Here is a 16,754-nt window from a genome sequence, read left to right on the forward strand (position 1 = left end):
GAACACACAAGCTTTCTGGACAAAATTAAATATTCATCGATAGACTTCCTGGTCTGAGCCCTGAACTCAGAAGTGGATTCCAGTTGATGTACAGGAAGCTCGACTGCCTCCCCTTGTTGGATTTATCTGGATCCAACCAAAAACACACAGATATGAGGCTCTTCCCCAGCATGCCAAAGATCACTGGAACAAATAAATGGCTCTAGCTCACTGATGCCCAGTCTCTGTGTTTTCTTCCAGCTCTTTTGCTCGTGATTCAGGAGATAAAGTAGGAAGTGTCAGATGGTCTTACCACATTGTCCTAGAAAGCTGTGGTACTCAGAGCTAACGTAGGTGTCTCAAGCATCCGCTACATTTTCCTGCATCCCCTAACCCAAAACTCTTTCCTACATCCCAAACCAGACTACTGAAAGGGACTTGATAGGTGGGCGGAATTGGGGTAGTTTGACTGGGAACAAAAAAGAGGGGTAGAGCGTCAAGGGAGCAGAGAGCAGTCGCCTAGCATGGAGTGAGAAGAGAGGAGTTAAAAAAGAATCTGTTGTGCTGCTCCAGTTGAAGTGTTCAGCAGTGATCTCATTTTAATTCCAGTGTCCTTAATACCAAGAAAAATATGAGACAAAAGGAGAGTTATCGCTCAACTGGATATTATTCAAGATTCGTGAAAGGTCAGACGTCTTTAGCCATGCTTGTTAACAGATTATAATGAGCACTGATAACCTCCTTAAAAGAACAAAAGAAGTGGAAGGCAGGAGTGAAAAGAAGATTGTCTTGCATTGTTGCTGACAATCTCTTTGGGGAGAGTCTTCAGATCCCATTTTGAACTTCAAGGATCCCCCCTAATTTCCCTCTTTTGACTCCCGTCTCCCCAACATGTGTATGTGATACTCTCAGTCCCAAAACTCAGCATTTCCAGGAGAACACTGTTTATTCTGGGCATTCAAACCTTGTCCTTAGGCGCTTCTTTCAGAGGGAGATCTCCTCAGTGCCCAGCTCCCAGCCAGCCTCCTCTTGCAGCTGCAGAGGCATACCCATACACTGTACACTCTAGCCCCTGCCCCACTCTCTTCTTAAAGGGGCAGCTCTCATTTCTCTTATATAATGTACAGCACCATTAGCAAAAGTGTACAGTCATAAATATTCAAAGTTCCTAAATATAAACAATATGAAGTTATTTGTATATTATAGAGACCTCACATGTGCACTTACTCAACCCTGCTTTAGGTTACGTGCACTTCTGGCTAAGAAGAAGGTAGATGGGCTTCCCTACGGAACCCACCATCTCTGATCCTAAATTGATGAGGGGATTGCTAATGCTGTGGGAGATACTACTCTCAGATCTCCCTTATTTAGTTGGATTGAGCTCCAAACCCTGATTTTTTTTCCTTTCTCATCTCACTACCCATTAACAAAATTCGATATCACTCCATGGGCTGGCTGCACCATGGGAGATTTCAAGGATCATCCATGTCCAACTGTAAATTCTGTGACTGGTTATGGTCACATCAACAGTGCTAGAAAATCAAGGAGCCTGCATAGGGCAATCCAGAAGGAAGAAGTCGAGAGTGAACTCAGGGCTATTATTCTTGGGAGACACGTGACTGTGCTTCACAAAGATTACCTCTACAGCCTATTGAAAGCAGCTAGTTGTGCTGGTGTAGCAACTTTAATTCCAGCTGTCTCCATGTGTTGGCATTTTCCCCACAGGGAATGGCTCAACACAGGCATGTGACACAAAGTGTTTGATTCAACAAGCTTAGTTACCCATTTTAAAAAGAGGAATGAAACTTGTTGATGTTCCCCATGGCTGTAGTTATTCATGCTATTTCCAAACTGTAGGGCCAAATTGGAGGTAAACCAATGCCAGGTCCTAAAAGACATTTTGTGATAGACTATGCCAATGGGGGCATCCAATGCAAAGACTTACATGGAATGCCCAAGCATGAGGGGGGTATGGTTCTTTTTTTTTAAACAAATTGAACTTGGTGTTGACTAAAGTGCTTGATTTCACTTGGGTCAATATTCTGACTTCATGCCGATGGATAGAGGCAGAAAACTGAAAATTTGTGATCTCAGCCCACTCTAACGAAGGCCATTTCTACCTGAGCAACCCAGTTCATTTCCTGTCTCTAAGGCATGGAACAGCTGATGAAGCTTTACATAATCTTGGGTTTTTAACTTAATTTTCTCCCCGAGTGTTAATTTTAGGGCTACTTCCTTCTGTTGTTCTCGTACTTGTGCAGCTCCAGGAGTGTTAGTGGGAGCATTTATAAGAACATAAGAACGGCCATACTGGGTCAGACCAATGGTCCATCTAGCCCATTATCCTGTCTTCTGTCAGTGGCCAATGAAAGGTGCTTCAGAGGGAATGAACAGAACAGGCAATCATTGAGTGATCCATCCCCAGTTGTCCACTCCCAGCTTCTGGCAGTCAGAGGCTAGGAATACCCAGATCATGAGGTTGCATCCCTGACCACCTTGGCTAATAGCCACTGATGGACCTATCCTTCAAGAACTTCTCTAGTTCTTTTTTGAATCGTGTTATAGTTTTGACCTTCACAACATTCCCTGGCAATAAATTCCTCAGATTATGCATCATGTGAATTACTTCCTTTAATTTGTTTTAAACCTGCTGCCTATTAATTTCATTGTGTGACCCCTGGTTCTTGTGTTATGTGAAAGAGTAAATAACGCTTCCCTATTCACTTTCTCCACACCATTCACAATTTTAAAGACTTCTGTCATATCGTCTCTTTTCTAAACTGAAAAGTCTGTCTTTTTAATCTCTCCTCATATGGAAGCTGTTCCATACCCTCTTGATGCCCGTTCAATACCCTTTTTGAGATGGGGTAACCAGAATTCCACGCAATATTCCAGATGTGGGCATAGCATGGATTTATATAGTAACATTATGATAGTTTGTCTTATTATCTATTCCTTTTCTAACGGTTCCTAACATGTTAGCTTTTTTGACTGCTGCTACATATTGAGAGGATGTTTTCAGACAGCTCTCTGAAATGACTACAAGATCTTTCTTGAGTGGTAACAGCTAATTTAGATCCCATAATTTTGAATGTATAGCTGGGAGTGTACATTACTTTGCATTTATGTACATGGAATTTCATCTGCCATTTTGTTGCCCAGTCACCCAGTTTTGAGAGATCCCTTTTTTAGCCAATGATTTTAGTTTATTATTCATTGTATGATGTTATAATTAACTAACATGCTATGTCATATATAATCATTGTATGCTAAATAGAGTTAAATTGTAGGATTATAGAAGTATAAGATTGATCAGTATTATAGGAAATAATCATGTATTCGGTATTTAAGTAAGTAGGGCTGAAATGCACGGCCTGTAAGCTGAGGCCTGCAAGATTTTAGCTTAGCTCTTTTAGGCCTTGAAGCTAAGGAATGCTGACATAATTAAATGACCGAAGAATAACCCGGTGCCCTAAGATTATGGGAAAAAAGGTACCAAGTGGTAATATTGTGAAAATCTAGCTGGAAGATTAATTTTAAATTATAAAAATACTGTAAAAGCACATATTGTCTCCAACATGTGTCTTAACCACAGGATACAGGTTGTACATCAATGTTAGCGAGAGCCTACATAGCCTATAGAATTTGGGGTCCCTTATGTTTCTAGGATAAGAGAAGATTGACTCTTCCATGTAAATGCAAAGAATGTAGGTATAGACAGAATCACATTATAAAAAGAGGGTGCCCAGAGAGGGAAAATTGAGCTCCCTATGGGAAACTCCTGCAGGAGCCATTCCTCTACTGATAATCAATCCATGGAAGGACCCATCAGACCCAACACTATTTTTAAGGATGTGAGTATAACTATATTTGTGTATAGGTCTTTATAGAATTTCTATATGCTTGGGTAATCATAACGTTAACTGTAATAAAACTTGTAAAATAAATTAGACCTTGTACTTGTGAATGTGTGTGGTCACTACCGTTGGTCTTCGTGTTCCTAGAGACTCTAAATCTGAAGCAAATAGCAGAGGTGACTTTTACTCTGTTAAACTTGAAACTGTAGTGACCAGAACTGAACCCACAGTTGTGTAATACCACATTACAAAATTCACTTTAATTAAAATAAAAGGCTACACTTTGTAACTCTTCGTAATCTGCTTTGGACATAACCATCTTGAATAATATTGTATCATCTGCAAACTTTGCCACCTCACAGTTTACCCGTTTTTCCAGATCATTTATGAATATGTGAACAGCACTGATCTCAGTACACCCTGGGGGACACCACTGTTTATCTCGCTCCATTGTGAAAACTGACCATTTATTCTTACCGTTTGTTTTGTCTTTTAACCTTTATTGATCCATAAGAGGACCTTCCCTTTCATCCCATGACTGCTTACTGTGCTTAAGAGCCTTTAGTGAGGGACCTTGTCAAAGGCTTTCTGAAAGTCCAAGTACACTGTATCCACTGGATCACCTTGTCCATATTTCTGGATTTATACAGACCAGCTGCCAGAGTTTTGCTCTCTTTGTCATCTAACTCTGCTCAGATCAGGCCTAGATGTTACAGTGCAAAAAATTCCAGCAACTGGTCTATATTTAAGCTCCCACTATGTCTAGCACCAGTTACTCCTGAGGGCATTCTGTGCCAAAAAAATTAAAATTGCATTTGTCAAATAAATGTGGAGGCTCCAGCATGGAATTGGGGAGCACATGGCACTGGCTGCACAGACGTGGGAGATCACTGTGCAGGTCCACCCCACGGACTCACCGGTGAGGCTGCACCCAACCCTGACACAGCGCAAGGACCTGGCCTGCCCCAGAAACACCCCAGAGCCCTGCCCTTCTGTGTGGGGAGGCAGGATCCAAGTGTGGAGGGGCTTAATGTGGGTGGGATCCAGGTATGGATTTAGGGGGTTCCGATTGGGGCAATCTGGGTTCAGGTGTCTCGGGGGGGGGGATCCAGGTGTGGAGGGGATCTGGATGCACAGGGGCTTATTGGGGGAGTCCAGGTGAAGGTGGTTGGGGCTCAGCAGTGGGCGGGGTCTGGGTGTGGCGGGGGATAGAGCTTGTCAGGGGTGTGTGGGTGAGGGGGTCCAGATGCTGGGGAAGTGGGGCTCAGTGGGGTGGGGATCCAGGTGCAGGTGGCTAATTGGGGTGGTCCAGGTGCAGGAAGAGTGGGGCTCATCAGGGGGTTCTGAGTGCGGGCGGTTCGGCTCGGGGAGAGGGTCTGGGTATGAGGGGGTTTGGATGAACGGGGGCTGGGTGGATGGGGGAGCAGCTCCCTGTACAGGGATCTCTCCCCCTGCAGCTGAGGAGCAATGGGTGTAGGAAGCGGGGGGAGAGGGGAGGTTGCAGAACTTCTGGAGCCAGGGGAGAAATCTGGGGGTGGATTTGACCCGGCCCTGGATGCCGTGCAAGGGAAGAGGAAGTCCCATCCTCCCCAGCCCAGCCGGGACTAGCAGCTGAGCCCAGCGCAGGGTAGGAGCCACCAGCCAGATCTTCCCCAGTCCTGCCTCCTGCCCCACAGTGATTTACTTCTCTGCTGGCTGCCCTGGGCACCCAAAACATACTGCAGGGGAGGGTCACATGATTACTCTTATGACTTCCCTTTGCTTCCCTGTCAGAAAGTCATTTTTCTGTGGGAAAGCAAAGAAATCTTCAGGGAACATAAATTCTGTGGATGTGCAGTGGTGCAGAATTCACCCAGAAGTAACCTGTGGAAATGCATCCTTGCTAAAGCAATCATGGGAAATTTTCCAAAAGTTGTCAGTTTAGACAATACTTAACTGTCATTCCTCTCCCATTTCTTGCTCAGGAATAAACTCAGGAATCCTGGAAGGTTTTGAAGTGAATCTATAATCTCATTCCTCATCCTATCATTCTATATTTTAAACTGCCATCACAAATCTTTGCTTGTAAGAGGCAGATATGAATATTGTCATATACACATATTTAAATGGGGTCAATAGTATAGTCAAGCTATATATGCAGTAAGATTTTCAAGCTTTTGAGAATGCAATAGTCTACATTTAAAATTTAGATACAAAAGCTTTAATCATTTAAGATAGTATTTAATTTTCAAAATGAAATAATCACCAAAATATTGTTGCAGTAATTGAAAATAATGGCCTTAATTATGATCAGGGCTTAATACTGAAATTCCCATATGCTAAAATGAGAGTAGATGTTCTACATGTAGTAGATTTATTCCCTCTTTTTGTAATATTTGATAACGGTCGCTACTTTTTAACACTATAGAATCCCATTGTTGCAAACCCCTCTTTACATGGGTGATCCCATTGATTCCAGTGGGAGAGGAAGTGCAGGATTGGACCAAAAGAAATAGCTAACTAGGTAACATTCTGTTTGTAAGGTTATGAAGATGACTAGCTTAGTTTTGGGTTTTTTAGTGATGACTAACTATAATAATACATGGAGTGGAACATACAGTAGGGAGGTATAAATATACAGCATATGAAAAAAATGGGAGTTGCCTTACCAAGTGTGGGGTCAGTGCTAGTGAGCCAATTCAATTAAGGTGGAATTGGGCTATTCTCAACAGTTGACAGAAAGGGATGGAAATCACTTTTGTACTGCTGATGAGGCCAGTATAAACAAGGTGGCTCATTTCAGACAGTTGACAAGATGTGAGTATCAGCAGGGAGAAATTAGTTTTTGTAGTGACCCATCTACTCCCAGTCTTTATTCAGACCTAATTTAATGGTGTCCAGTTTGCAAATTAATTCCAGTTCTGCAATTTATCGTTGGAGTCTGTTTCTGAAGTTTTTTTGTTGAAGAATTGCCACTTTTAAGTCAGTTATTGAGTGTCCAGGGAGATAGACGTGTTCTCCTACTGGTTTTTGAATGTTATAATTCCTGATGTCAGATTTGTGTCCATTTATTCTTTTGCATAGGGACTGTCGGGTTTAGCCAGTGTACATGGCAGAGGGGCATTGCTGGCACATAATGGCATATATCACATTGGTAGATGTGCAGGTGAATGAGCCCCTGATGGTGTGGTTGATGTGGTTCAGTCCTATGATGGTGTCCCTTGAATAGAATGCAGATAGAGTTGGCACCAGGGTTTGATTCCTGGGTTAGTGTTTTTGTTGTGTGGTGTGTAGTTGCTAGTGAGTATTTGTTTCAGGTTGGGGAGCTGTCTGTAAGCAAAGACTGGCCTGTCTCCCAAGATCTGTGAGAATGAGGGATCGTCCTTCAGGATAGATCAGGGATTGGCAACCTGTGGCACGTCAGGGTAAGCACCCTGGTGGGCCGGGCCAGTTTGTTTACCTGCTGCATCTGCAGGTTCGGCCGATCGCAGCTCCCACTGGCGGCGGTTCGCTGCTCCAGGCCAATGGGGGTGGCGGGAAGCGGTGGCCAGCACATTCCTCAGCCCGTGCCGCTTCCCGCCACCCCCATTGTCTGGCCATTCAATGACAGACCTGCGGGTGGCGATCTTACAACAGAAAAACTTCAAAAACAGACTCCAACGAGAGACTGCTGAGCTGGAATTGATATGCAAACTAGATACAATCAACTCAGGATTGAATGAGGACTGGGAATGGCTGAGCCATTACAAACATTGAATCTATCTCCCCTTGTAAGTATTCTCACACTTCTTATCAAACTGTCTGTACTGGGCTAGCTTGATTATCACTTCAAACTTTTTTTTTCTCTTACTTAATTGGCCTCTCAGAGTTGGTAAGACAACTCCCACCTGTTCATGCTCTCTGTTTGTGTGTATATATATCTCCTCAATATATGTTCCACTCTATATGCATCCGAAGAAGTGGGCTGTAGCCCACGAAAGCTTATGCTCTAATAAATTTGTTAGTCTCTAAGGTGCCACAAGTACTCCTGTTCTTTTTGTAGATCCTTGATGATGCACTGAAGAGGTTTTAGTTGGGGGCTGTCACCTACACTCTCACAGACCTTGGGAGTCTCGCTTACAGACAGCCCTCCAACCTGAAGCAAATACTCAATAGCTACTAACATTCAAAAATCAGTAGGAGAACATGTCAATCTCCCTGGACACTCAATAACAGACTTAAAAGTGGCAATTCTTCAACAAAAAAACTTCAAAAACAGACTCCAACGAGAAACTGCAGAAGTGATATTAATTTGCAAACTGGACACCATCAAATTAGGCCTGAATAAAGACTGGGAGTGGGTGGGTCACTACAAAAACTAATTTCCCCCTGCTAATACTCACACTTTCTTGTCAACTGTTTGAAATGGGCCACCTTGTTTATATTGACCTCATTAGCACTACAAAAGTGATTTCCACCCCCTTCTTGTCAACTGTTGAGAATAGCCCACTTCCACCTTAATTGAATTGGCTCATTAGCACTGACCCCCCCCAACTTGGTAAGGCAACTCCTATCTTTTCATATGCTGTGTATTTATACCTCCGTACTGTATGTTCCACTCCATGCATCCGATGAAGAGGGTTTTAGCCCATGAAAGCTTATGCCCAAATAAATTTGTTAGTCTCTAAGGTGCCACAAGGACTCCTCGTTGTTTTTGCTGATACAGACTAACATGGCTACCAGTCTGAAACCTATAATAATACATACTACTAATAGTAGTAAATATACATCAAATTCAATCTTTAAAGTGAAACAGGATTTTTAGCCTTTATTTAAGAGCTGATCTCAGAGCATCCTTGACTCCAGTCAAGGCTGCACGCCTCCATAACAATTCTATTTATTGCTTTATCCACTATTTATCTTCTAATTTTTCTAGCTATATCTACACAAAAGCAAGTTGCATTATTTCATGCTGAACTCCTCTGTGTTTTTGATGCTCAGTATCTGTTTCCTTTCCCGGTTTAGTTTTAGCTCAGCCTTTTCGCTCAAGCACATGCCCAACAACAATCTCTGAGGACCTTCGGCAAGACTGTCATCCAGAACCTGGAGCTACTGAAACCTCCTGCATAAGTCGTGGCTGCCGGTGGTGTGAGACTAGTGCTCCGAACGTTCCATTTTGTTTCTATGACTCAGTTGAAGATCCAACTTGCCCTAGCAATGTTCCAGTTCAGAAACGCATTGATTGCCACCCTCAGCTAGGTGCCTCAAAAGAGGCATGTGAGGCAAAGGGCTGCATTTGGTGTTCTACAAAAGTCTCCAATGCCCCCTGGTGTTCTTTCCCAGAAGTTGGCCCATATGGGTACTCTCTGTATGGGCAGCCGCAAAAGACAGCTAAAGGCTGGAGGTAAACTTTACCATTGCTTGTTTAAGTCTGTAATAATTCTTTATGCATTCACATTTGGTTGGCCTGCCTAAAAGCTACATACAGTTTTGGGTTCTGATTCTAGAATACATTTATAAATGCATAGGCATAAATTTCCCCCACTCCCCTTTTGTAGAGTAGCTGGACCTTCCACAAGAGGGTACAAGTCCATGCTACCTAGCTGAATTTTGGGGAAAAAATACCCTCCTTTGCCCACCCCAGCAATACCTATTAACAAATTCATGATTTATGGAAGTTCTTTTCCAGAAACATTTGCTATTGGTTAATAGAGCTGAATCCTTTCCACTGTTTTGCCCTGTATATGGCTGTTCTTGTGCTTGGCACTTTAGTGTGTGGTAATTAAGTGTGTTTGTAGGTTAATGCTGATGAAACGTAATACCATGATATCACTGTTCGGCAATGATATTTCTCCTGTTGCCATGGACGTAGAGTTCCAGACAAAAGACCGACTCAGGTTTAAGGTAAGTTTTGTTGTTGTTGTTTTGTTTTTTTAAACAAAGTCCAAGTAACTTAAGCTAACTAACCAACCAACAACTTTGTGCCTACTCTCACTTTGATTTAGATTTATGATCCTAACAGCCAACGATTTGAAGTTCCACTTGAGATTGAGTCTCCATCCACAGCTGCTGCTGACACCAGCTATGACATCGAGTTTACAAATCATCCCTCCTTTCAGTTTAAAATCATAAGGAAAAGCACAGGAACAGTGGTGTGAGTACAAGTATATTAAGATTGTTTTGTGTAGAAAATAAGGAAGACAAGATGAGAACTATTTCACATATATAATTGCTTGGTTTAACATGGCGAACGGAGAGAAATGCTCCTTCCTCTCACAAACATGAATTTTGTGTATGTACACATGCACATGACATCTAGTAGATTAAGGCATGTCCCATTAGGAAGTGGAGTCCTATCATAGTGCTGAATATAAACATAAATATATATACACACAAGAGTTACTTAAACATTAAGGAAAGATTGATCAGCGACTCAAGAGCTATTCCTTATCAAATAAAAATCTAGCTGGTACTGCATGCTGTATGTCTGCAATGCAATAAAATGGTGCCAAGGGACATGACTAGTGAGTTTGGACGACCTGCATTTCTGAGTGCCCAACCTGAGACCTCTTAGTGGGGCCTAGTTTTCAGGAAGTACTAATCACTCATCCTCTGAGAATTAGGCTCCTGGAATGTCTTAAGTTGGACCCCCATAAACACTAATCACTTTTCAAAATGTAGGCCCAAGGAAACTAGAGAAATAGTGCTAAAACAGTTCAAAAATATGCATTGAATTGTACAACTTGTGTGGTATATTTTACTTAAGGAGAAATGTCCATACATCAGCAAATACCACAAATTTCACATTGTCACTTTCCAGCCATTCTGACATCATAAATCTCTTCTTTGCTTATTTTCCACTTAGTGATGGTTACCAAGATATTTGTATGGAATGAGTAACTTACTCCTTTCTAATCAGTGTGCTCTTGCTGGCTTCATTTAGTGAGACTACAGTCCAGTGTTATTGCCATCGTATGATTGGTTGTTATGATGTATTAAGATGTCACAAACTGGACTGTGGTATCATTAGATGACTCAGGTAGGAGGAGCAAGATAAATAGATCATATAAAATATGTGTACCCTATGTATGAGAATGTTGGGAGAGAAAATACAGGAAAAAGTATGTTACTGCTCACAGGAATTTTATGTCAAGCACACTTTCAGAAGTTCATGGAATGTGGCTTTGATTATTTCTATCCATCATTTCTGTAAAATTGCATACAAAAACTTAAATCTGAATATTGACAACAAAACACACAAAACCCCATTTCTTTCAGATGTTAGTTGTTAGACTCAGAATATAAACATTTTGCTGGCAAGAAATGGAGCGTCCCAATTTATGGGGAGGAGACTGAACATTTTCAAAACATGTTTTGGTTGTTTTCACTACGTGTTACAACCTCTTTTGTCTCGTCAGAAATTTGTCCTTGAGAATACAGCTTATAAAATATTTTGAGTCTGCAAATGTAAACACCGGGTTTTATTTTTAATTAGCTGGACACTCTTTTAAATAGCTATCTTGTGTGACATCTTTTACAAGCTTCATAGCCACCTTTGTAAAGTTGTTTTTTTGTTGTTGTTGTTTTTTACAGGGTACTGTAAATTAGTGTTCTATGTATCAGTGAGATAGGAAAAATTTGCTTACTTCCTCAGTTAGACTTAATGGCTTTGAGTTGATAGCAGGTTCCAGTTACATTTTCCTTTCCTTGATCCAAGAGATTATCTCGGTAGCCCTTGTCATTGTAAGGATTGATTAAGGCTTATTAATTGGAATTATGATATGTGAGGGGAATGCTTACTGAAAAATTACTACGAGCTGGTTCATAATACCATTCCCATTCCTCCCCACCCCCCTCATACACTTGCTAAGCACAGAAATTTAGTCTCAGTTATTCCAAAGTGTTTGCTAATTTTGAGGTATCTCAGTCATCGGATCTCAACTCGAGATACCTGCAGGATTTCTTTTCAGAGGTGCTGAGCCCACACAATTCCAGTGGGAACTGCGAGTGCTCAGCAACTCTGAAAATCAGGGCCTATTTGGCAGGTTTTCAAAAGAGCTCCTACCTTGTAGATCCCCGTTGTTCTCAATGGGAGCTGCTGAGAGCTAAGGGCTTTTGAAGATCAGGCAGTATCTGTCTAAAAAGGGACTCCTAAATATAGTGCTCACTTTTGAAACTTTGGGCTTAGTGGCAGTATAAGCTCTGTGAAAGAATGGGCTGTGTTGAAAGGAGAGGAAGATAGAGGGCAGCCTTGGCTAATATCTGTATCAATAGTTCAGATTTCAGTAGAAATCCATTGCTGTTAAAAATTGCCATTGGAAAAGCATACGCTGTGTTACCTCAGGAGATGAAGCTCTTCTGAAATCCACCCAATTAAAAAACCCCGATTAAATGTTAATATTGCCATGGTTAATGGCTTTATCCGGCAACTGAAGACACTATTATTAATGAAACATTATCATTGCCAAGACTGATGTTTGCACATAGTGTATGAGAAAGGAAAATGTTATGTTTCTGGGAAAAGGCACAGCAAGTTGATTATAGATGGGAGGGTCTCGTTCCAGCAGGGAAAGATTCCTCTCACAACTGTACCCCTCTTTGTAGCTGAATTCTCTGTGTGATTAACAAAAAAACACCTCTTCACTCATCCTAGCCAATCTAAATGGGTGAATTTGGATGCTGAGTAGTATCTCTTTTTGTCCCATTATAGGGATTTACACTCACCACTTCCATTAGAGTTCAGGAGAGCTGTGTGTATATCCTCTTTCAACATGTTAATTTACTCCATACTTCCGGATCTGGAATCCATGCTGTTTGCTATTTATTTGATAGTAGCAACTGTGTCTACAGCAGGAAATGTTACAAAATTATTCCCACTAGTGTTGGCACCAGTGTAGTTGGAGCAGTGAGAGAAGCAGTAGGAGCCATAGTGTAGAAGAGACTCCTGTAGCTTTTATCAGAGGGGTAGCCGTGTTAGTCTGAATCTGTAAAAAGCAACAGAGGGTCCTGTGGCACCTTTGAGACTAACAGAAGTACTGGGAGCATAAGCTTTCGTGGGTAAGAACCTCACTTCTTCAGATGCAAGTAATGGAAATCTCCAGAGGCAGGTATATATCAGTGTGGAGATAACGAGGTTAGTTCAATCAGGGAGGGTGAGGTGCTCTGCTAGCAGTTGAGGTGTGAACACCAAAGGAGGAGAAACTGTTTCTGTAGTTGGAAAGCCATTCACAGTCTTTGTTTAATCCTGATCTGATGGTGTCAAATTTGCAAATAAACTGGAGCTCAGCAGTTTCTCTTTGGAGTCTGGTCCTGAAGTTTTTTTGCTGTAAGATGGCTACCTTTACATCTGCTATTGTGTGGCCAGGGAGGTTGAAGTGTTCTCCTACAGGTTTTTGTATATTGCCATTCCTGATATCTGACTTGTGTCCATTTATCCTCTTGCGTAGTGACTGTCCAGTTTGGCCAATGTACATAGCAGAGGGGCATTGCTGGCATATGATGGCATATATAACATTGGTGGACATGCAGGTGAATGAGCCGGTGATGTTGTAGCTGATCTGGTTAGGTCCAGTGATGGTGTTGCTGGTATAGATATGTGGGCAGAGTTGGCATCGAGGTTTGTTGCATGGGTTGGTTCCTGAGTTAGAGTTGTTATGGTGCGGTGCGTGGTTGCTGGTGAGAATATGCTTAAGGTTGGCAGGTTGTCTGTGGGCGAGGATTGACCTGCCTCCCAAGGTCTGTGAAAGTTAGGGATCATTGTCCAGGATGGGTTGTAGATCACTGATGATGTGTTGGAGAGGTTTAAGCTGAGGACTGTAGGTGATGGCCAGTGGAGTTCTGTTGGTTTCCCTTCTGGGCCTGTCTTGTAGCAGGAGGCTTCTGGGTACACGTCTGGCTCTGTTGATTTGTTTCTTTATTTCCTTGTGTGGGTATCGTAGTTTTGAGAATGCTTGGTGAAGATCTTGTAGGTGTTGGTCTCTGTCTGAGGGGTTGGAGCAGATGCGATTGTACCTCAGTGCTTGGCTGTAGACGATGGATCGTGTGGTGTGACTGGAGGCATGGAGGTGGAAGCTGGAGGCATGAAGGTAGGCGTAGCGGTCAGTGGGTTTTCGGTATAGGGTGGTGTTAATGTGGCCATCGCTTATTTGTACGGTGATGTCCAGGAAGTGGACCTCCCGTGTAGATTGGTCCAGGCTGAGGTTGATGGTGGGGTGGAAGCTGTTGAAAGCATGGTGGAATTCTTCCAGGGCCTCCTTCCCATGGGTCCAGATGATGAAGATGTCATCCATATAGCGTAGGTAGAGAAGGGGCATGAGTGGACGAGAGCTGAGGAAGCGTTGTTCCAGGTCAGCCATAAAAATGTTGGCATATTGTGGGGCCATGCGGGTGCGCATAGCGGTGCCACTGGTCTGGAGGTATATGTTGTCACCAAATTTGAAATAATTGTGCGTGAGGATAAAGTCACAGAGCTCAGCAATAAGTTGTGCTGTGTCATCATCAGGGATACTGTTCCTGACAGCTTGTATTCCATCTGTATGTGGGATGTTTGTGTAGAGAGCCTCTACATCCATGGTGGCTAGGATGGTGTTTTCTGGGAGGTCACCAATGCATTGTAGTTTTCTCAGGAAATCTGTGGTGTCATGGAGATAGCTGGGAGTGCTGGTGGCGTAGGGTCTGAGTAGGGAGTCCACATATCCAGACAGTCCTTCAGTGAGAGTGCCAATGCCCGAGATGATGGGGCGTCCAGGATTTCCAGGTTTGTGGATCTTAGGTAGTAGATAGAATAACCCCGGTCGGGGCTCTAAGGGTATGTTGATTTGTTCCTGTGTTAGTGTAGGGAGTGTCCTGAGTAGATGGTGCAGTTTCTTAGTGTATTCCTCAGTGGGATCTGAGGAAAGCAGCCTGTAGAATTTGGTATTGGAGAGTTGTCTGGCAGCCTCCTTCTGGTAGTCAGACCTGTTCATGATGACAACAGCACCTCCTTTATCAGCCTCTTTGATGATAATGTCAGGGTGGTTTCTGAGGCTGTGGATGGCATTGCGTTCTGCACGACTTAGGTTATGAGGCAAGCGATGTTGTTTTTCCACAATTTCTGCCTGTGCACGTCGGCGGAAGCATTCTATGTATAGGTCCAGACTGTCATTTTGACCCTCAGGAGGAGTCCATGTGGAGTTCTTTTTCCTGTGTTGTTGGTGGGAGGGTATCTGTGTATCAGTGCGCTGTTCAGTGTTATCATGAAAGTATTCTTTGAGTCGGAGGCGGCGAAAGTAGGCTTCCAGATCACCACAGAACTGTATCATGTTCGTGGGGGTGCTGGGGCAAAAGGAGAGCTTATGCTCCCAGTACTTCCGTTAGTCTCAAAGGTGCCACAGGACCCTCTGTTGCTTCCTGTAGCTTTTGGCATTTTTACCACTATGTTATTTAAACCTGGTGAAAGCAATTTTACCAACATGTTGGTAAAAACGGGTCTAGGCATATGGGAACCTTCTCTACATTAGGGCTCTCACCAGAGGTAACATGGGCTCAGCTGAACCAGTGGTAAAATCCTCTTGTTCAGACAAAGCAATGGAGTCCAAAATGGTTAAAGCAACAAGCCTATGAATGGAGCAATCAATTCTTTGTATTCTGTCCCTTTTGCTGCTGCACAAACAACCATCAAAAAAGCTTTGTCTAAGAAAATTACTCATTGCTGATGATTAGTATGAGCAATAGGTGCAGCTGAACTGGTGCCAGACATGTCTGCATGTGTTGCCAAGGTCAGAGCTGTGTTCTACACAGTTTCAGAAGCAGTGATTAAAACTCATTTCTAAAATTGTGCTGAACATGGTTTGGCCATTGCCATTAGACTTTGCTGGGCACCTGTTGATGACACCCATTGTTAGCAAGGGGCAATTTTCTTTGTCTATTCAAGACTACACTGTGAACCGATGTGCTTCTGTCCTGCTGACACAGCCTTGCAGAAAACTCTCTGTTACCAAAGCTGGCAACTCAGCTGGGCCTTCCCAAGGACCCCTCTATTCAGCTTAATCAGGGGGTCTATTTTAAACCTACACAAGCTGCTCATATGAAAATGAACCTGATCATCCTGCTAACCATGTGGAGACCCTCTGTTCATAGCCCTTTCCACTAGGAAGTGAAAGAGTCAGATGCTTTCTCCACCAGATTTCAGCATGGGGTGGGGGGAAGCACCCAGGGGAAGTAGGAAAAGGGGCAGGTGTAGAGCTGGAAAGGATTGCATCATTTCCGCCCCCTCCCTCCCCATTTGTGAGTGAAATCCATGCTAAAGGTAATGTAGCTCCAGGTTTTAGCACACAAAGTCACCTCCGCACCTGTGAATCACCTCTCTGGGAAGTTCTGGGGACAGGCAGAGACTCGGGAAGAACCCTTTTTAAAACATAAAAAATCCTGCATATCCAGCTGCAGCAGATCAAATTCCTGGAATCCCAATAAAGAGTTGAGCTGACCATTAATCTCTCTGTAAACACCAGCATTGCTCAAAGTAATCAATAACAACAAACCAGGCCAAATTACACATTTCCGAGCTGCATTCCCAGTGTCTCAGTAGATGACAAATGGTGTTTAGACAACACAAATCCATATACACCACTGTAGCTTCCATTGTAAAACTATCCCAAATTTTCATAAACTTGTTCACACAGAGCACTTTATCTCTGTCAGCAGCTTTTCCGTTTTGGACAACCCCACTAAAAATGCTTAGAAGTCCCTATAATCCCACAAATCCTATAGCAAAATGCTGGGGTATTGCCACGAATGTAATCCATGTAGAGTACAGTATATTCTGTGCAGAAGAATCACTGTGAATTTTTTGTTAATATCTATATATTTTTGTTTCTCATCCATCATTTCTATATTGCAGTCTCTGTCCCAGATGCAATAGATGTGTATTTATGCTTTAAATTCCATCACAGTGGATTAGTATGATAGATGGAGAAGAAGAGG

At 42.8% G+C, this 16,754-nt stretch overlaps 1 protein-coding gene across 1 annotated transcript in view; it reads left to right on the plus strand.

Moving 5' to 3' along the window:
• LOC117875522 (maltase-glucoamylase, intestinal-like) overlaps positions 1 to 16,754 on the plus strand; it is a 108,483-nt gene that overhangs the window by 4,709 nt on the left and 87,020 nt on the right. Inside the window, exons 2-4 of the mRNA XM_034766906.1 lie at positions 8,820 to 9,198; positions 9,593 to 9,698; positions 9,800 to 9,948. Coding sequence (XP_034622797.1) covers positions 8,820 to 9,198; positions 9,593 to 9,698; positions 9,800 to 9,948 — 634 coding nt within the window. The remainder of the gene's footprint in view (positions 1 to 8,819; positions 9,199 to 9,592; positions 9,699 to 9,799; positions 9,949 to 16,754) is intronic.

This window comes from Trachemys scripta, chromosome 1, assembly GCF_013100865.1.
Source record: "Trachemys scripta elegans isolate TJP31775 chromosome 1, CAS_Tse_1.0, whole genome shotgun sequence".
NCBI lineage: Eukaryota > Metazoa > Chordata > Testudines > Emydidae > Trachemys > Trachemys scripta.